The sequence below is a fragment of the Halichoeres trimaculatus genome, unplaced genomic scaffold (genome assembly GCF_033239565.1).
Source record: "Halichoeres trimaculatus isolate MK-OKI-2021-1 unplaced genomic scaffold, fHalTri1.1 fHalTri1_scaffold_20, whole genome shotgun sequence".
Lineage (NCBI taxonomy): Eukaryota > Metazoa > Chordata > Actinopteri > Labriformes > Labridae > Halichoeres > Halichoeres trimaculatus.
In genome coordinates, this window is record NW_027437198.1 from 26,597,389 (window position 1) to 26,619,603 (window position 22,215).

Consider the following 22,215-nt stretch of genomic DNA (forward strand, 5'->3'; position numbering starts at 1 on the left):
ACAGAGAGAAACTTCTCAGTACTCGTGGAAAACATGCAGACAAGTCCAGTACAGCACGTTCCCTTCATGTCTTCAGAGTGTGTGGGTCAGAGCTGCTGATAAACACTCTTCCTCAAACCTTTTCTGTGCTTTCTATGCGCAGACACAAACAAGCGTTGGAGCAAAGCATGCATTCAGCGAGGTGCATGCAAACACAATATGCCGAGCAGTAATTGTGCTTTTTCACGGCCTGTTTGTACGGCTAATAGCAGCCGTCCTCGCTGCATTGTGTGAATAATGCAGATGGTAAGCAGGGTTTTGTGTAAAATAATTAAAAAAACGTCTCCCTCAGGCTTCCTTGATCATCACTGGAGCAGAAATAGCTTTGGATGTTAAAATATGCTCATTTCACAGAGGAACATTCTTCTCCGGTGTCTGCGCAGCAACAGATGGCCTACTTGAAGATAAGAAACTACATTTCCAGGAGGAATACCTGTTAAATTGCTAACCCATATACATCCAAACAGCCTGTCAGAGTTACAATGAAACACAAAAAACACTATTAAGTCACTAAAGAAGCGCACTAATCCTCCCTCTACGCAGAGGCAGAGATGCAGCTGTACTCGCTGACAGCTCGGTTGTCAAACATCAGACTAAAGCGGCAGAGATCAGACGGGATTCTCCTGAAGTGAAACAGTTTTCCCAGCGCGCTCCTCACCCTCAGGTCTCCGTTAGCCAGGTGTGCAGCGGCGGGGTAGGAAGCGTAGATGGGCTCTTTGCGGTAGATCTTGATGATGCTGCGGTCCTGGATGTCCCGCACGTCCTCCAGTTCGTAGAAGACGTTGCGCGCCTCGTCTTTGATCAGGATGGCGGTGTTGGGCGACTTCAGCATGCCCGCCGTTAGCTTCTGAGGGAACATGTGTACGATGAGAGCGTGCAGCGTGTCCAGGCTGCTCAGCTCGTGGGTGATGTGCACGCGGCGCGTCTCGTCTCCATACTGCAGGAACAGCACACCTGGAGGATGAGAGCAGAGCGGCGCTGAAGCAGACGGCGAGAGGAGCTGACATCCTGCAGATTTTTGCCCATTTTGTAAAAATGTGTTGCTGTTTGTTACATGATGTTCTCTGAAGTGGTTCAGGACAGTCATTTAATTTCTTTCATCAGTATTACCATGAATTATCATCCTCAGAGTAATAAACAGGTTTTCTCTCTGGGTGTGAGAAAAGGATTGTGGGAGCACAGCTGAGGTGCAAAGATTTTTGCCTGATTTATGATTTATGATATTCAGGTCAATTAAAAACTTTCCCAGATGCTGCAACCCTTGTTTTTGTAGGTAAAGGTGAGTCTGATGCCTGACTAACCTGAAAATTCATCTTCATACACGGCAGGACAAACAAAAACAACAGAGAAAGCAAAGAAAGCCAGTGATTAAAAGTCAAGTTAAACACGTGAGAAATCACAGACGAGTTGGGAGAGAAGAAAACAAAGAGAGGTTAGTAAAGAGACATGGAGGGAGGAGGCTGACGGCGCCGTCTGCACCCATCAGTCACTGTGGACCAGCCTCATCCTCATCCTTATCCTCATCCTCATCCTCTCTACACTCCACAGGCTGTCTCTGAGTGGTACATGCTGAAATGAACAAACTATATGTCCAAAATGAAAAAATAAAATAAATAATAATTATAAAATAAAATAAAAAACAATAATTAAGGAAATAAAATAAAATAATAATAATAATAATAATAATAATAATAATAATAATAATAATAATAATAATACAAAATAGATAAAAAATAATAATAATAAATAATAATAATAATAATAATAATAATAAAATAATTAAATAAAATAATAAAAAATAATTAAATAAAATAATAAAATAATCTTTATTTTTATCCTCCTAAGACCCAGCAGAAAAAGCTTTTGCAATTTCAGATTTTTTCATTAAATAATTGTCTTATTATCTAAAAAAAAAATGTAAAAATTGCATGTTACGTGACGTTGATGTACTGAGGTAGGCCATCTAGTGTCCAAAAGTGGTTACAGCAATGGTTTTAGTTGTTTGGAACCTTGCTATCATTATGAAGGCAACTTTTCCTGTAAGTATTTTGAAATTTGGAGTTTTCAGTATTGTTTACAAAAATAATGTTTCTGTGATGAAATTTAAAATTTTGTTTTAAATCCAAAGTTATACCAATGCATGCTAACTGCTAGTATATCAATGCAATTTCCATATATTTTAGCATCAAGCTAGCACTATTTTGTTTATATCACGTTGAATGTACTGAATAGGAATCTAGTGTGAGAAAGTAATGTTCATCCTGAATCAGAGTTTTCATGGGAAACTGTTAGCTAACTGTTAAGCTAATCTAGCAGTGGCGGACTAGTGGGTGTAAGGTCTGAGAGGTCCAGCATAATGTAAAGATTTGATAAGAGAATTGTTAAGTATGAAGGCTAATGATGTCGATGGATTGAAACATTTCTTATCGATCTTAACAGGAACCGGTTTTCGATTCCCATCCCTACTCGGTAGACCAGATTTCATTAGGCAGACTGGACCTCAATGGACGCAAAGGTCTAAAATGTAGGAAGGCGCCATAAAGAGCTTTAAAAGTAGTCAGTAAAATCTTAAAATCAATTCTAAAACACACGAGGAGCCAGTGAGAGGAGGATAAACTCAGGGCTAACATGCTCATATCTCCTGGCTGCAGAGTTTTGCACTAACTGTCGAGGATTGACGTCTCTCTGGCTCAGGCCGGTAAAAATACTGATACAGTTATTGAGGGGAGCTGTTATAAAAGCAACTAAAAGAATCTCAGTCTCCTTAAAACTTAAAATGGATCGAATTTTGGCAACGTGCACAAGTGTAGCTGTATGGCGACTAAATTTCAGGTCCCTGTCAAAGCAAACACCTGGATCTAACCTGACACACTCATGGCAGTACCCTGTTTCTGTTTCCTCCTGAGGAAATAAGATGAAGCTCCAACTAGACCAAAAACTTCTGCAGAATCACACTTCACACTTTCCAAACTGTGACTGAAAATGAGGTGAGAGTGTTACTCCTCCCTGCTCTCTTTAAGTTCAGCACTTCATTCCTGCAGCTACACGAGTTAAAGTGACAGCTGCAAATCTGCCGTAAGTCCCAGCAGCGTGCCGTGACGCAGCGTGCCGTGACAGAGCCTGCCAGCAGAGCGTCAGATCTTAACCTGGAGATCGTAGCTTATTCTGGCTGGCGGAGCGGGACAGCGGCAGGCTCTGGCGGAAGCGGTTCATCCGGTTGAACCCGATGGGGATGTCGGCCTCCGACATGGTCTCCAGGGATTCAGCGGAGGCGAAGGAGAGCTTGGCGGCCTGGTCAGCAAGCCCAGACTGGGTGGACTGGGAATGCCGTGGACTGCGGCTCTGCGGAGGGAGAGGACGTGTGTTATTAGGGAGCGGGGAGAATGGATTGGACGAGGGATAAAGACCAACCAGAGGAGACACAGCACACAATGAGACACATAACCAGATTAAAACGACCCTGACCAAACTTCAGTCGGCAGCCATTCACTCAGCTTTATTAGCGTCACAGTAACCACCCTCAGATGAATTCTGCAGCAGGAAAACACAAAAAAAACCTGTTCCTACACGGCGCAAGACTCCAGGGGGCCAGCTTTGTGAATCACCTGGTCCGTAAGAAGCGAGACGGAGCTTAAAATTATGGCTCCAGCTTTGCATAAGTTATGTCATGTTTGCTCGGCTCTGCACACCTCCCACCAACGCTCCTCTGAGCCCTCGTCCCTGTGCGGCGACAAACTTTAAACAAGCGCTGGTGAATTGTGGGAAGGAGGAAGAGAAGCTCATGTAAATCCTGGGCTGTCACTGCGGGTTTATCCTGCCGGCCCGAGCCCGGGCAGCGCTCGCTCAGAGATGGTTAGTGCAGCTGGGACTGAGCTCGCTGAACTGGCTCCCTGATCCCCCCACCGTCTCCCCTCCATCGCAGGCCTCCGTAATGAGCTCCCAGAATGCTTCCTGCTGGTTGTTCGGATGACAGAGGCAGACACACCCTCGGTACAGTCGCTGCGCCTGTCTCCTCCTCTTCCTCACATCGTGAACTCACCAGATTTTATTACAGGAACTGTTCTTCTTCAGCGTTTTTCTTGTAACTCTGAGTGAACAAACACTGTCAGATATTAATGATGCAGGAGCAACAGAAGCTGCACAGAGGGCGTCTCTGTGCTCATTGACTTCCTGCAGAAATTTAAAGAACACTCATTTACTGTTAATGATTTTGTTAATTACAGAGTAAGAAATGAAACAACAGATTATTTACATATGGATTTTTTTTTGCTCAGTAAATTTATCAACAGCTTAAACTGATGTATTCAGATATTTTTGAAAACAGAGGCAGAGTTACAAAGTTGTTTGTTTGCAAAATGCTCCTCCGGATGTTTTTTATCAGAATACATTATATGGTTCATTCGCTGGTCATGGGCACCGACTTTTTTTGTGTCTTCAGTGATATTTTTACTATTTTTTCTCCTGTGTTTTGTCTGGAGATCCTACATGTAACCATGGCTGCATTGCTTACATGTGAACTCAGCTGTTAGCAGCCCGTAGCATGTCACTGCTAGCTGGTGCCAGGCCAGATGTTCCCCACAAGGTGAGGAGAAGAAGGTGCTGATGACGTGCTGGTTCTCAGGTGTGAGCTAAGAAGTGACGACATGATATTTTTGAAAACAGTTGTTCCCTTTTGGTTTTGGCTTCACCGAAGCAGAGTTACAATGTTTGTTTGCAAAATGCTCCTCCGGATGTTTTTTATCAGAATTAATTGTGTGGTTCATTTCTTGGTCGTGGACACCAAACTGGTTTTGTCTTCTGTGATATTTTTACTATTTTTTCTCCTGTGTTTGTCTGGAGATCCTACATGTAACCATGGCTGCATTGCTTACATGTGAACTCAGCTGTTAGCAGCCTGTAGCATGTCGATGCTAGCTGGTGCTAGGCCAGATGTTTCCCCACAAGGTGAAGAGAGGGTGAAGAGAAGGAGGTGAGGACGACTTGACATGGACCTGTCCTTCCATCCATCGTTATTGGGAACGTAAGATCTATCTCCAATAAGATGGACGAGCTAGCTGTGCTAACCCAGCAACAGAGGGAATACCAGAGGGCAGAGTAGCATCATGCTATTCACAGACATGGCTAACAGAGCTAACACCAGACACCAACGCCACATTGGAAGAGCTTCACCTGCTGTGAGCAGACAGGATCCAGGAGACAGAGACTGAACAGACTGCTGAAGAAGCTCAGTCCTGGACCCTGTGGAGGTGGAGGCTGGCTGACTGGACAATGATGGACAAGCTGTCAACATCTTACTTTTGTTTTCTTGATTGCTGCTGTGACTTTAATTAATAAACCGATAACTTGTTACAATCAGTCTCAGCTTTCCCTCACAAACCTCAGCTCTTCTTGTTTCTTTACTGGAAACAAGTGAAGTTAGTTTGAGATAAGCATGATGTCATTGTTGAAGCCCTCGTGGCTGTCAGGCGGATTTCCTGTGGCTTGATTAACAGGTTAAGCAATTAATCACGTTCATTAATCATCAATTTAACTCAGTGTCAAAGATTAATTTTCTGCCAATCAATTAAACAACTAATTTTGCTCCTTCTACGGTTAACTGAGCCAAATGGGCTGTAACAGCGTTTAACTCCTGGTGTCAGCGGTGATTTGCTTTATAAACTCTGCTTCTTTATCAGACGTGTTTACAGAAACAGTCACAGACATCAGGACACAGAGGCAGTAATCCCTGCTGTAACGTTCGTACAGAGGTGGTGTTCAGAGATGGAGGCAGAAGGTGGTGTCTGTGCACTCAGAGGGATAGTGATGCTGACGGATGACCCCCCGGCATGGCGTCTAATAGGGTCATTTATCTAAAGTGTGAGCACTCTGGACAAAAACACAGGCAGCAGCAGCTTCTGAGGAGAAACAAACTGCTGTGTGTGTTTCTTTTTTTCTATCCACTCACAGCGAGGTAGAAAAAACACAAGGTGTACAAAACATAATGAAGCTGAGGTCTGAAAGCAGCTCATGTTGTGTCAATGTAACACTGAGATCTCTTAATGAATGAGATTCTCTGAGATAGACCACAGCGTTTAGGTCAGGGGTCTTTAACCTGTGGCTTTAGAAAAATACTTTTTCTTACAGAGGGTAAAGATGATTAAAGACACTGACACTAAATAAAATCCTGCGTTAACATTTAGTTGAACTAAATCTTCATCCCATCTGTCAATAAAGCCTGCCACCGCTCTACTTCACCTCCTACAACATCAACAGCCAACCAACTTTCCATGCACCTGTGGCTAACCTCAAGTTAAGATAAAATCATTAGATAATTTTAGAGATATAATGCTCACAGATTCAGGAAGTCTTACAAAAATGTTTGATTTTTTACAATTAATTTGCATTAATTTCCCTTTGTTAATTTTTTTGAAAATAGGGGTTTTTCAATTTTTTTCAAAATTTTGAAATTTATTTTTTCCTTGAATTTTAGCATAAAAATAGCAGGGTTTTAATTTTTCCATTAATTTTTCCCATTTTTTTTAAATAACAAAAATTTTGATTTTTTTTTGAAAATTTTCTGAAAAATAAAAGTTCTTTAAATTTTGCAAAATTTTAAATTGTAGAATTTTTTAGAAATTTTTGCACATTTTAAATTTTTTATAATTTTTTTTAACACTTTTGCAATTTTTAAGGATTCAACTTTCTTCCCCCCAAAATTTTAAATCTTTTTTTGCACATTTTGATTGAAAAAAAAAAAAAAAACTTTTTGCAATTTTTTGTTGAAATTTAATATATATTTTTTTTTTACAATTTTTTTTTTTTTTTTTTTTTTACATTTTTTACACTTTTGCAATTTTTGAGAATTAGATTTTATTCCGATTTCTCAAAAAAAATCAAAATATATATTTCTTTGCACCTTTTTGATTTTTTTTTTTTTTAAAACCTTTTTGCAATTTTTTGGGTAAATTTAACATTTTGAAATTTTTGCAAATTTGAAAAAAACAAAACAAAACAAAACAAGAAATCAAATGCACAAAACCAAAAATTGAAAAAAAAATAGGTATATATTTTTTTAGATAATTTTTTTCACCAGTCAGCCCTGTGATTGACTGGTGACCAGTCCAGGGTGTACCCAGCCTCTCGCCTAATGACAGCTGGTATAGGCTCCAGCCACCGGCGACCCTGAACAAGATAAGCTGTTGAGAAAATGAATGAATGAATGAATTTTTCACTAGATTTTAACAATGCATTGAATTTTATACACTTTTTTTGTCTTTATTGTGGAGATAAAGTAGATTTTGTGGCTCCTGAATGACTTTAATCCAGGTGAGCTGAGGAAAAATTACTCCTATGAAAGTAAAGGTTGCAGACCCCTGGTCTGGGTTTTATATATCTTACATAATTTATAAGCGTTTTAATGTATTGACTTTTCATTAGATTAGAAATACGTTGAAATGCTCCAGTCTAAACAGCTAAGTGTGATTAAAACTCATTATATTTCATAGAGTTTTCTATGAAACGTGAATCTGTTGCTGCTTGAATGATCTTGCGTCACGCCTGTATCCATCTAATTCCACTTCCTGCTCCAGCTCCAGCTCCACCTGTTCAGAGAAAGTGACTCATGCTCCCTCCTTCCTGAAACTTCCCTGACAGCGCTCCTGAACAACACAGAGAGACCCGGGTGAATAAATCTGAGCAAGCTTCCCCCAGATGTCAGCACATATATTCTTTGTCATCTTGCCTTGCTGCAACAAGCTCCAAACACTGACTTCCATATTGAGGGTTTATGTGAAATGAAAACTGAAAATATCCCCGTGCAGTAATTTTGCATTGTAAATATTATATGTGAATGCACCATCTGCTCGTGCATCTGGTCCTGCCAGACACGCCTGAGCGATCCATGACTGTGTTCACAGCCTCTTCTGAAGGGACTCTGCCTCCTTCTGATCCCTCCACAGACTCCTCTCTCCACCTAAACCTTTTCTTTTTAGAGGATCTCCACTTCTTCAACAGCACTCAATTAGTGTCAGAAACTCTGCGTGGTTATACAGCGCAGTGAACAGAACAGGATGATCTTACAAGGAGCAGAAAGGAAAGCGGTGAAAAAGCAGGATACAGCAGCCTGACAACAGACCTGAGGCTACGAGCTGCGTTAAACTCGATTGTATCCTCCTACCGTGTCTTTTCTCGTCTCATGAGCTGGTACACTCATACTACAAACACTGGAAGGCTGCGTTTAATGTTTTTCAGGTCAAGTGGTAGTATTCTAGGGATGGATTATTTTTTTATCCTGTTTGAGAATTTGAGAATTTATCAAACTCCATCCTCATTTTCTGCAGTCGTCTTCAAGCTCTTAAAACGGGCACAAGAGGATTTCTCTCGACTAAAATCGACCTGCGGTGGGAATGTTCTGGTAGAGATGGAGAGGAAAAACAGGATACGATCTGAACACAGAGATCATGTTGTAATAAAACAGTTTAAAGGGTCTCAGGGCCAGTTACTTTGTCTATTTATCCATTTACTCATTCACTTTCCATTACGCTACCACGCCAAGGTCAGTGTCGCTATCCACTGAGCTAACCAGGACTATTCATCCATTATCTATTCAAAATATCTGTTCATTTAACCCACAGGTCTTCAACCTGTAGCTCTTTGACTCATGTGCAGTGGCTCCTTATAGCTCTAAAAATATTATTAAAATAAAGATTTTTTGTTTCTCTTACAGAGGGAATTAATGATTAAAGATGTTGAAACTCCATAAAATCATGCATTAATATTTTGTTTAAATAAATATGCAAAAATGCTTTCAATTTTTTTTTTAATTTTGGCAGATTTTTTTTTTAAATTTTTTCAGTTTTTTGAATTTCAATTTTTTTGATTTTTTGCAATTTGGGAATTTTTTTTATTTTATTTTACAAATTTCAGAATTTTTCACATTTTCGTTAAGTTTGAAAATTATTTAAATATTTTGAAAAAAATTTAATTTTGCAATTTATATTTATTTATTTATTTTTAAATTTTATAATTTCAGTTTTATTTATTTTTTTGTTAATTTATGAAATTTTGGAAAAGTCTTGAAATTTCATTTTTAATTTTTTTTTTGTTAATTTTGACACATTTTTTTTTAAATTGTATGTTTTTTTGAAATATGTTGCAACTATTTGAAGTTTTATAAATTTTGCAGTCTAATGAAATTTACGACATTAAAAATCCTTTAATTTACAAAAATATTTGCAAATTTGTTTAAAATACATCAAATCACGCATGTACAATTAGACAAACAAAAAAACCCTTCTCGTTACGATAACTTTTTACTTATTTTTTGCTATATTTAACATTTTGTACACTTTTTTGTCTGTATTGTGAAGATAAAGTAGATTTTGTTGCTCGCCTAATGTGCAGGTGACTTTGCGTGTTGATTAGCGTGTGGAAGACGCCATTCTGGGCGGCTACGATAGGGGACGTAGCACAGAGGAAGAAAAACACAACCACAGTGAAACAAAATGTAAAACAGATAAAGTTTTTTCCTAAACGAGGGTGAAGCTTGGCTTGACTCTCAATCGCTTTCAGGAACTTGTGGTTTGCTTGTTCTAACGTGCTTAGTCAGGTGCACGGCTCTCAAGCTTTTCCATGTGGAAACACGATGCTACAGATGGTTGCTGGGCTAGTGAGTGTGTTCATGTGGTCTTGGTCAGAGGCTGAGGGTGTGTGCTGCTGCTGGCCCTGAGCCAAGGAGGAGGAGCTTCTGCAGATCCTACCTTTGAGGCATCTTTAAAAACACATTTGACTGTTGTGTTAGCACTTAAAGTTTTAAAAGTTGTGCTGGGCTCCATTGAGTTTCTAATTCCCCTAAAGTGGCTGATTTTGAGTCAGACATGAGCAGAGACAGATCCTCCAGAAATGTCAAAGACAGCTTGATCCGTGTAAAATGTCAGTGAAGTGTTTTCCTCCTCGGTATTATCTGAGAGAGACCGCCATTCAAATTTTAATAGCACACCCTCCTGCCTGCTCCTCGTCTCATCTGGGGCTTTCTCTACCTCCTGGTTTTTATGATCCTTCTGTTGAAAGCTGGTGCCTGTCTTTGTCAGCAGGTGTCTGTCTTCCTCTCCTCGCTTTTCATCCTCTGTCACTCATTTATTCCCCTCCAACCTCTCCCATAGCTCGCTGCTTTCCATCAACACCTCCGTCTCTCAGGGCCGGGGACAGATCTGCGTTCAGGTGCCACTTACCCCCCGTAACCTCGCTCCTTTTCCCCACATCAGAAGCTCTTTCTGTGAGAGGATAAAGTGTGAAAACAGCCCCGTAACATCGATCCACTTTGTCTCTTCCTCCACTTCCTCTTCTGTCATTACTCCTCTCCATCTTCTCTAATCTTCTGCCCGGACACATTATCCCCAGCCCTGAACACCCCTAGAGTCCTGTCTCTTCATCATAACAGGAGTCATCAATGTGCGAAACCAATTGTCTAGCCAAATTGCTGTGAAGCGTGCGTCAGTGCTCGTGCTTTGCTCAGAAGGATTAAAGGCAGGAGCAGGTCTGCCAGATTGCAGATGGCGGCGTAGATTGCTGGTCGTGATGCTCGTGTCTGATAGGAAAACAGAAACATTAGCCCGGAGACATAACAGGATCCAGACGCTTTCTTTGAAGTGTGTTTTTCTTCTGCTCTCTAATAATATCCACAACATACTTTTTTCCTGTCCTTAAGTTAAAAAAAAAAGTGCGATCATGATTGTTTTTCCCCCAGCAGGTGAATCCAGAGCTTAGATCAGAGCTGCAGGATGAGGGAGCACAACGGGCTTTCAGAAACCTTTATCCCAAATGAAAGGAGCTGAGCCGGATGAGGTGTCAGGTACAGAGAGTGTGTTGAAAGCAAATAGCTTCAGAGCTGGACCGTTTAGGCTTTTCATTCCATATTTATTACCCCCGGAGCTCCTTGTGTGGCCGATAAATAAAGTCAAAGTCTCTGTGCGGTGATTGAACGGCTTCACTTGCTTTTCTGCAGATTCACTGGAGTGATTAACACAACGCTGGACTTCAAGGTACAAAGAGGAGCGACACAGTGTGAGGCGAGGACGCTCCGAAATAAATAACTCTTAACTATTTTGATAAACAAGAACGTGTCAGGTTTTTGTAGGAAAGTGTGGATATTTCTACTTTTCCAAAAGTTTTGAAACATCAGCCCGACATAGGGTCGTGTTTACACCACAACGTTTTCAACTCACAACACGAAACGCAGAGAAAGAAATTTGTGTTTACATGGAAACGCTGTAGTGAGCATGCCAGGCCTGTAGGTGGTGCTATAACTGTCTCATCCAGAAGCAGCTTTTGGTAGATCTCCACTGAAGTAGAGTTGGGCCGATCATCTGGTGTGTCGGTGAATGCTAAGAGCAGAAGTGGAGCATGACGTCAGCATTTTTGCTAAAAACGTCGTCTCACTGTCGACATGGCAACGGTGGCGGCAGCGTTTCGGCAAAAATCCACTCTGAAGGCTGTTTTCAAAAGTTTCGGCTATAACGCTGTTTCCATGCACACAGCAAAAAACTGAAATCTCATCACGTTTTTTTTTTCTTATTTTCAGTAAAAATGTCTTTTAAGACTTTATATGAGCCACATTCACCTGACCAGTCCAGAAAAAAAATTGTAATTTCAAGTTACAAAATGAGGTCTGAATTACTTGGAACAAGTAAAAAAAAATTCTGCCAATGGAAGAAGAGAAAAGTTTCTCGAATTAAGACTTTATTCTAGTTTCAAGCAAATTTTCTGAGCAAATTTTTCTTGTTCCATTGGCAGATTTTTTTTTACTTGTTAGAAACAATTTTGACCTCATTTTGGGCTTATAACTTATACAAGACATTTTTCAGGACTGATCAGTTGAATGTGGCTCATGTCAAGCATATTAAGACAATTTTTACTTAAAATAAGACAAAAACACTTCTTAAGATTTCAGTTTTTTTGCAGTGTATATTGTTGGATTTTTACAAAAATTGAGATGCACATATATTATTTTTGTTTTATTCACTTAAGGAGGTTTTTCATGTTGCAAAGTGTTTTGTGCTGCACTGAGTGCAAACAAACACAAACTCAGATAAATCCAGGCTTTGCTCTTTTGACTGCATTAGTAAAGTTAAATTTTAGTATTTTTTTATGGGCATTTTTTTTATGTTATGATCGTCTTTACTTCAATATTTTTCTGATATGTGTCATTCTACCTCATTTTTTGGGCCTTGCTAAGGACTCTGGGAAAGTTTTTGATTCTCTGCAGACGTAGAGAAAAATGCAAATAAATGAAATCTTATCAAGTTTTTTGTCTTATTTTAAATTAGAATGGTCTTAATATTGTTGACAGATCTTTTTTTTTTACTTGTTACTAACAATTCAGACCTCATTTTAGTCTTTAAACAACTTTAAATTGGACATTTTTCTGGACTGGTCAGGTGAATGTGGCTCATATTAAGTCAAAAAAGACATTTTCTACTGAAAATAAGACAAAAACACTTGATAAGATTTCAGTTTTATTGTCTATTATCTCGACTCTTTCATAGCAGCGAGTCTCTTCCATCCACCTGGAAATCCTGCAGCGCTGACACCGCCCCGTTAGGACACAGATTTATGTGACAGACAGCGCTCTGGATTCCATTTCCTGTCGCCGCTGCTGGAGGTTAAAGTCCTCGTCGGGGTGAGGGATGAATTGCTCGGCCTTCCCTCGGGTCAGGGTAAACGGCCGTTGATATTCAGTGACATTTCCAGCCCGTCCAAATTATATCAGAGCAGGGTCAGAGTCTACGACGACGAGGCAGATAAGCCCTGGGCCTCTCCCTCACACACACACACACACACACACACGCTCACACACATGTTGGTGTGTTGTTTATGTTTAAAGCTGGGGTAAACACAGCCTGTGCCTCCTCCCTGCAACCTGTGGATAAACACTCAGCAGCCTGTGCTGATGTCAAAGCTTTCTTTTAGTCACGCCTGAGCAGCGCGTCACAAACGTCGTCTTAAAGCCTCCGTCAGCCTGAGTCACTGCGACAGGTCACACGGCTGCTCGCTGACGGAGCTATCAGAAATCCACAGAGTGCTCGTCTTCTGCAGATTAAACTGAGTTGGAGAAGTTTAAGCTGTCGCCAAACCCCGACACCTCTGCCACTGCAACACACACACACACACACACACACACACACACACGCTTATACACACTGCCCCAGAGCTGAGTGATGCCGAGTGAGCTGGGTGTCGCATGAGCCAGAGGACCATGGAGATTGGGTGGTGATGCTCCGGGACGTGACGCACACACACACACAGACAGACACACACACACACTGACACTGACCTTAAAGCTCCAGTAGTTGGGCTGTTGCTGTGGCGTTCACAGAGGACGAAAGCAGAAAAGAGAAGAAACAGAAAAAGAAAAGTTAGACACTTCTTCTCATTAGGGCTGAAGTTCACAGACACAACAAAACATTTTGAACCAAATGGAGCATGAAGAGAGCCCGACAGGAGAGGACGCGGCGTCTGACCGCGCCAAACAACCCGTCTGTTCCCCAAACGCTTTATCAGACGCATTTCCTAAACCGTTTCCTGGTAATTTGTTCCTTCTCTGACAGCCGCGTTATGAAACTCATTAATATCGCCGACAGCTGCATCTAATGTAACCATCTAAACCACGATCATTACGTCTGATTGCTGCTAATGCAGAGGCAGGCTCACCTGAAACCAGATTACACTGCTGGCTGCGACCGGCGGAGGGGAGGAAATGAAAAGAGGAGAATCAAATCAAACAACAGCAGCTCTGTTTCTCCAGAGCTGGCTTCTCTCCCAGACTTCTCCTCCCTCCCTGAACCTTTCATCTGGAGCTTCCAGCTCACCTGTGAGGTCTCACCTGGTGGTGGTTCTATAATTAGGGGTAAACTCATCAATTTTACTGAATATTAATCAAGCAATGACCAGTTTTACAGTGGGTCATTTGGCTGAAGTTTCACTTTCATTTAATACAGAAAGTGAACAGGCTCCATCATTTATTTGGCAAAAAATGCAAATCATGTGTTAGAATTTGCAGTTTTTGTGCTGTCCCATTTCTCCAATGTCAAGTTTGCTCTTCAGAATCAGAACCAGAATTAGAACCAGAACCAGAACCAGAATCAGAATGAGCATTTATTCCCCAAAAATCTCAAGAATACAAGGAATTTGTCTCAGGTTTAACAACGCTCTGTACAATTACTGTAAATAAACACAAAATAGTGTAAAAATAGAAATTAATTACTTAAGTAGTCCAAAAAAAAAGAATAAATAAGATAAAATATTAAAAATAAAATACAAATAAATAAATTAATTAATTAAATTAAGTAATAGTAATAATAATAAATTTAAATTATTTATTGTGAATCATTGTAAGTAAACACAAAATAGTGCAAAAATAGAAAAAAATGTGCTTAAGTAGTAAGAAAAAAAATGTAAAAAAATAAAGAAAATATAATAATAAAACTAATAATAATAATAAAAAAATAATAAAAACAAAATAAATGAAATAAAAATAATCAATAATAAAATCTTCAAAATTAACACTTTAAATTAAACATGAGAAACCTGTTTTTAAAACTATCTAAATAATTAATCAATTAATCAAATAATTCGCTTTGTATCAACTGTGTTACCCATTGGAAAAAAAAATCTATAAATCAGCAATGGTTTGCTCCAAAGTCACATGACCCAAATCAGCTGAGGGCCCATCCTTTTTGGTGTGAACCTTGAAGAAAGTGTGTCATGTTTCAGCTCCTCCTCATCAATATTTCATCAGAATGATTGTCTGTACATGGGGCGCATTAACTGTTCATCAACTGTGTTACCAACATTTTCTGCTCTTCTTACTATAGATGTTATAAAGACCAAACTGTGAAGAAAAGGAGCAGAAATATGAGCTGATGGAGGTCAGGTGGTGCCATGTCCGTTATGTAGAGCAGGAGTCTGCAACCTTTACTTTCATAGGAGACATTTTACCTCAGCTCACCTGGATTAAAGTCATTCTGGAGCCAAAAAATCTACTTAATCTTCACATAAGCACTTGTGTAAAACACTCTATGCAAAACTAAAATCTAGTGGATCATTTTCAAAATAAGACGTTTCTTTTAATTTATAAAATTATACATGCAATGTTTTATTTTTCAGAAATTTGCATATAAATAAATAAATAAACGAAATAAAATATCCCAAATTTAAAAAAAAATAACGTAAAAAAAAACCAAAAAATGTGCAAAAACTAAATAAAAAATATTTGCAAAAAATATTTTTTAAAATTGCAAAATTATGCATGCAATGTCTTATTTTTCAGTAAATTCCCCATTTAAAAAAAAAAAACAAACTTACATTTTTCTAAGAAAATCCAAAAATGTGCAAAAACAGAATAAAAAATATTTGCAAAAAAAATTAAAAAATTGCAAAATTATGCATGCAATATCCTATTTTACAGTAATTTCCCCCCCAAAAATAAAATGTGCAAAAACAGAATGAAAAACATTTGCAAAAATAAAAAAACAAATTTCAAAAATTTGCTAAATTATATAAGAAAACATTTTCAAGAATAAAAAAAAAATTCAAGATTTTTTTAATTGAGGAAATTTGACATTATTTTAAACATTTGTGATTTTAAAAATTTGACAAAAAAATGGATGAAATGACAACTATTTTGGCTTTACTAAATGTAGTGTTGATTTATGGTGAAAAATATTTACAACTTTTGTCCATGACAAAGTCGACAAAATAATGCACCAATTCTATTTTTTATTACTTTAACATCAAAGCATTCATCAGAGCTTAACCTGGCTAAGTAATGAATTTAGTACATATACTTAAAAACCTGAAATGCTCCTTTAATCATAGAATCACTGCCAAACATCTTGTGTCCATTCACCTCCCTGCTGCTCTCACACGTATGTAAAAAGGTGCTCGTATGACGGCAGACGCTTCAGGGTTTGAGCTCTCAGTTTAATCATAATTACCCCAAAGCCAGAACTGGGCCACGGCACTGATGGCCCAGAAATACCTCCAAATGACACAAAATGAAAATTAAAAAGGATTGTTCAGAGTTCATGAATTTTAATTCTAATCCAAACTCTTATTCTAGGTCTCGTTCTTATCTGCAGGCAATTTCCAGCCCATTCAGCCTCGCCGCAGCCTCGCATTACTCTCCTGACACGGGGACGGGGAAAAAAAGTGACAGCGAAGTTTTGATTTATGATAGCTGCTGCTTTCTCATTATCAGCCTTCCTTTTTAATACTGTCGCAACAAAGGCCAGGATAATTTCAGTAAACAGAAGCATCAGAGGGAGCGTTTTCAGACGATGATTACCTTATTGTAATCTAATCTGTCACTTAATGCTCCCTCATTTAGCTCTGATGCTCCTCACACAGCCACGCTCACAACTTCCTGACACAGAAACTTCTCACTTTGTTGTTTTATGATATAAAATAAAACTGTTCTCTGATCGAGTCAGCAGCAGCGCTGTGAGGTCAGATATCTGTACAGCAGGGAGCACATCATGCTGCAGCTTAAAATCAGTTTAAAGAGAAATTTTATTTATTCATTAAAGTTGTTTCTCCCCCTGCAGTGAATCCTTCCCTTTGTATTTGCATACTGAATAATAACCCTAATAAAAATAATTAAAAACCCCAGAAGAATAAAAAAGAAGCTAATAGCAGCACACAGGAGGTGTGATCAAAAGACGAGGCAGAAAAAGAGAGTTTAAGGATTCAGAAGAGCCTTCCCGTCCTCTTTAAGAAGGTTTTAAGATAAGATTTAAAGCAGCTCAGACTGTGGACTGTCTTTGTTAACTGCTCACAGCTCCAGTCTCTCAGCTCTGGGAACTTTAGGTCAGGATCTGAGGGGACGCCTGAGCTGATAGCCGATCAAAAGATCTCTTAAACAGTTTGAGCAAGATTAACGAAAACTTTCAAAGCAATCAATAAAACTGTAAAATTAGGAAAGGCAGCTAATTTAAACCTGCAGGGACAGGAGGGATGTGACGGTGTTCATGGATACTGTTAAAAACTCGGAGAAGCAGCGTTTTGAATCATCCTGAGTCTGAAAAAGGGAGCGCTGACGGATACTAGACAGTGTTGTAACAAAATGGGTCTTATGGTTCGTTACATTTACATCAGAACTGAGTAATGAGGAGCGGGAATGACGTCAACTCAGAGTTAAGCACGTTCCCGTTGCCATGTCGGAAAAACTTGCTATCACAGCAATATTTTTATATATCTAAATATATAAACTTCAAATAATACTTTGTATACAGTTGATTTACGGCAGCAGATTCTAAAATAAATCACATATCACAGAAGCTTAGTTATGGTTTACACCTGATATCTCAATCTACAAAAAGACAAAAAAAAAAAATCAGTAATATAATCTATACATTTTTTCAAATTCAAGAATTATTTCAAAATTTATAAAATTATTGAAAATTAATTTGATCTAATTTTTTTTAAATTAATGCATTTTTTTAATTGAAAATTTTGTTAAACAGGTTGGCTCAGTTTTTACATTTTATTTTTTTTTTTTTTTTAGATTTTTGCAAATTTTAGAATTTCTTTCTTTCTTTTTTTTCTTTCTTTCTTCTTCTTTTTTTTTTTTTTTTTTTTTTTTTTTTACATTATTTTCAAATGTGGAATAAAAATTCAATATTTAACAAAGATTTTGCCTATTTTTGAAACTTCTAAATTTTGGAAATTTTTGCAACTTACTGAAATTTCATAAATTTTGCAATTTTTTTAAAATATTTTTTGACAGTATAATTTTTTCTTTTTTTTTGCTTTTATTTGCAATTTTTTTGAAAAAAAAAAAACCAAAGACATTAAATGTACAATTTTAAAGGCAAAAAAAACGTATAGTTTTGATAATTATTCACTTAATTTTTCTTATGTATAGAATTTTAAAGTAGATTACGTGGCTCCTGAATGACTTCAATCCAGGTAATCTGAAACTAAATGGCTCTTGTGAAAGTAAAGGTTGTAGACCCCTGGTCTTATGGCTGAGACATGGGGGATTTCTGAGGCCATGTCAGCACCTTGAAGCTCTGATGCTCATGGTGGATGATGGTCACCATGGCGACTGATCTACAGATACATGTTCACTTCTTCAGGTATTTGAGCTCCAAAGGTTTGTCTGTTGGGTTGGACCACTCCTTCCCTTGTCAAGGTTTCCCTATCCCAACTCAGCTCTGAGGACAAAATGTACACTTCCTGACAGACTCTATTGTGAAGAAATAATCAATGTTTCTCACTTCGCCCGTACGTGCTCTGACGCTGTTACTCCAGCTCTACAAACATCAACATAAAAACAGAGGAAGGCCGTCACAGAAACTCCTCTGAGGCCTCTCATTGTGCAGAAACATGTGTTCACCACAGACTGTTTGTGCGGTGACGAGTCACTTTTGTGGTTTAAAGCAGAAAAAGGAAACAGTGCGTTTATCTGAGAGAGCCTCGCCACGCTGGCACGGAGACAAGCGGGACTCTGAAAATGATACGGAGCCTAATCTCAGCCCACGCTCACTTTTTCCCCACAGCGTAGAAATTTCTACCAACGTATGTCAAAGCAATTATTATTACAGACAACTCTTTGATGTGTCACTGAGGAGAATTTATGTCTCTTGGCTAGTTGTTCTGTTTTTTTCTTTCTTTAATTTGCAAATCCCACATTCGTCACTGTCCGGGGAAAAACATGCAAAGTGTGAAGGATGAAACTCTCCAAAGGGTTAAAAAAAATCACTGCACAGCTAAAAAAAGAGCTGAGATCCAGCAGTTTTCTTTGTTTACTTGGAAACGCTCCATGTTTTTTAAAGACAGTGAGAGCTTATTTTAATAAGCAGTCTGCAGAGGAGGAAAGGGCTTAAGTTGCTCATTATTAGGATCAGGGGTGAAAGGTCAAAGGTTAAGTTCAGGGATGAGTTAACCCTTTAACACCAGATGTGTTTTGAATTGAATGAATGTTATTTCTTAACAGTTTACACAATCGGAAAATCCCAACAGTTGTGAAAGCTGAGATTTTGCTCTTTCAGCCGAAATGTGTTTTTTTGGGGTAATTTTTCTCTGAGGCATTTAAGGAAGACAACGGAGCTTTACCTCCTGACACATTTTACAAGAAAATACACGTCAGTTACGTCAGCTGTCAATCATCCTTAAATGTGACGTAAAACCTCATTTTTAACCTCTTATAACTAATGAAAACGAAACTTTTCAGAAAAAAGAGGACTCAAATACAAGACAGCCAAATGATATCTTCAAATCACCACAACAATCAGACGTGAGAAACATTTCTACCAGGTGTATTAATTTTTTAAAGTTTGACCGCAGCCCATCTGGAATGACTGGGGAGATGGATTTTTTGATCTATAATGCAGCCAGCCACCAGGGGGAGCAGTTTTTGTGGTGACCTCATTTCAAGCCAAGGAAGATGATGTCCATTTTATTACAGTCTATGGTTGAGTCCCTCTGAATCATGTAATGTATCTATTTTTCCCTTTTGGAACTTTGTTTTGAGGAAAATAGGATTTTTATGATTTTTTTGAATTTTTTTTTTTTTGTATTTTTTCATATTATTTTTCTTTTTTTGTATTTTTTTTCCTTTTTTTTCTTTTTTTTTCTTTTTTTTGTATCTTTTTTTTTTGGTATTTTTTTCTTTTGCTTTTGTTTTGTATCTTTTTCTCTATTATTTTTTGTGTGTTTTCATTTCATTTTTGATTTTCTTTTTGTATTATTTTCACATGTTCCAAATAAAGCATTTGTTCTTTCATGACTGGCAACAATTGTTGCTGGTGGTCACACAGCTTGTAACCAGGTCACTTAATATTTGTATAGAAAATGACAATAATTATGATACTAATGAAGTTATTAAAAAAAACAGGTGGGGGAATATCTTAAATAGATATGTTTTAGGGGCAAAATCATTAGAAATGTATGAAACTCGGCTCTTTCCAGAACATGTCTTCCACCAGAAGGAGCAGGAAGCAGATGATGTCACGTGACAGGAAACACTTGGAAACCATTTTTTATAAACCAAAATCTTTGTTTACATTGTCTTCTAGCATGTAAGTAGAAAAAGTTGCATTAATAACGTTGAGATTTTTTAATGTGAGTACAAACTGAGAGTGATGCACTTCGGCGACAATTTTAAAATTTGCTCCTGATGTTTGATTGTTGTTTTTCCTTCACTGAATCTCCAAAATCCAATTCTGTTCTTGTGTTTTTCTTCATTTTAAACTGTTTTACTCTCACATGAGCTACAGTAAATTTTTATAAAACTCCAAACATTGAATGTACTCTGGAAAAAAATGAACCAAAAAAGGTCGAGACAGGCAGTGTCGTTGTACTTTGTTGAACTGTGCACCGACACTGATGCACCGTGAATAATTGTTGACTTACTCCGACAGTGTTAACGATTTTATTTCCCACCAAGCTGAATGACTGCGAGGCCGAGGCTCTAATGGTGCAGAAGTGATTTGTGGTCTTGTGTGTCTCAGAGTTTCTCTGTTTGCTGCTTTAATGAGGCTCACTCACACTTCTCAGGTAGAGTAAACACAACACAACGCTGCTCTGCTGACAGCTCCACATCCACTCAGCCTGGACTTGGAGACTCTTAAGGAGCGTGAGAGCAAACTGAAGTGTGCTTATTCAAATGTTATTATCCAACCCAGGCATTTGTCCTGTGCAGGAATTATATTCCAGACATTATTTCAAGCTGTCGAGCGTTATCACGCTAACTCAATGAGCTGTAATCCCCGATGACAGATCAAACTCTTGACTGAGCTTGGATCAAATTTAAATCTTGTAGTTTTTAACCTGCTGTTAAATTAAATGTGCTGTGAGCCCCGAGGAGAGGATGTTAGCGCTCTGAGTTAGAGATATCAGATTAATGTGGAGCTGAGGAGCTTAAAGCCGTCCTGACTGCTCAGTGAAGACACAGATGTATACGTTTAACCCTCGAGGAGGAGGAGGAGGAGGAGGAGGAGGATGTGCGCTCCACAGAAGGACGTAGCCTCGCAGAGAGGAGCTGCGTTACCTGACCTGCATGTAAAGCAGCCTGCACTCACATCACCCCTCCTCCAGCTCCGTCTCTTTCTCATGTCGTCATCCTCTCCGCACCCCCACCTCCCTGTTCCCAATCACTCTTACTCTTCCCCCCTCAGTCCTCCAGGTCTACTCTGGTGTTTCAACATTACCGCATCCTCCCTCCGTCTCCCTGCTCCTTAAAAACACCTCCACCGCTCAGCATCCACCCAGACGGACCCCACAATGAGCTGAGACCAGGAGCATCCACTCAGCCTCCGTCTCGCCTGCTGAGCATATGCACACCGTCACCACAACAACCACAACAAACACAACACGGCGTGGAATCTAATCCCAGCTGGCACATCCTCGTCCTCACACACACACACACACACACACACACACCTCTCCACCACAGCCTCCAGCTTCCAGCCTCCAGCGCTCGTCTCCTCTCACCTGCAGTGCACCTGAGCCCGTCCAGCGCTCCTGTCATCCTCGGCTGTCCGTCAGGTGCAGCGAGTCCTCATGGCGTTCTTGCCGTGTCTCCCTCCCTCCCTCAGCTCCTCTCCCTCCCCCCGTCTCTCCCTCTCCGGCAGCACATGCGGCGGATACTCTTTATTTAATTCATTACAACACCAGCCGATTAACTCCTTCGCAGATGGGTGGCTGCTTCCTGCTGGCGCTGGCTAATTGAGCGGCGGGCTGCTTGACTAGCTGCTGCGCTCCTCTCCAGCTCCTCCCCCCTCTCCCTCAGCTCTCCCTCCTCCTCCTCCTCCCCCCTGTCCACGCTCTGCACAATCCACGAGATGACAAGGAATCCTGGGCTCTGCTCCCTCGCTCGGCGCGCTCTGAGCGCTGGAGACGCTCCGTCACTTCAGGATCCGTCGGCGCTCTGAGCCGCTCCGTCCTTCTCCTCCGCTCTCCATGAAAGCACAACTCCTCCTTTCTTTACACAACCTGACCTTTGCAATGTGATAGCCCCACTCGCCGTTTATGGGGACGGTTGCCACGGCAACAATGGACTCCACCTGTGTTACACCCCCCTACCTCTCTGCCTCTCTTTTTTACTCTTTCTCCTTTTACCTGATGTGTTTTTTCACATATTTACACCAAATTCACACTTTTCTCAAACAAACACTCCCTCTGTTTGTTTGTTTGTTT

At 39.5% G+C, this 22,215-nt stretch overlaps 1 protein-coding gene across 8 annotated transcripts in view; it reads right to left on the minus strand.

The window, feature by feature from the left end:
- srcin1a (SRC kinase signaling inhibitor 1a) overlaps window positions 1–22,215 on the minus strand; it is a 153,043-nt gene that overhangs the window by 38,243 nt on the left and 92,585 nt on the right. For 6 of the 8 annotated variants that reach the window (XM_074696009.1, XM_074696004.1, XM_074696007.1 and 3 more), the window contains 4 exons: window positions 13,349–13,375; window positions 3,186–3,381; window positions 1,341–1,352; window positions 698–993 (listed from right to left, as the gene is read on the minus strand). In XM_074696009.1, the coding sequence (XP_074552110.1) occupies window positions 698–993; window positions 1,341–1,352; window positions 3,186–3,381; window positions 13,349–13,375 (531 nt within the window). The remainder of the gene's footprint in view (window positions 1–697; window positions 994–1,340; window positions 1,353–3,185; window positions 3,382–13,348; window positions 13,376–22,215) is intronic. The other 2 variants (XM_074696010.1, XM_074696005.1) reach the window with 1 other exon arrangement.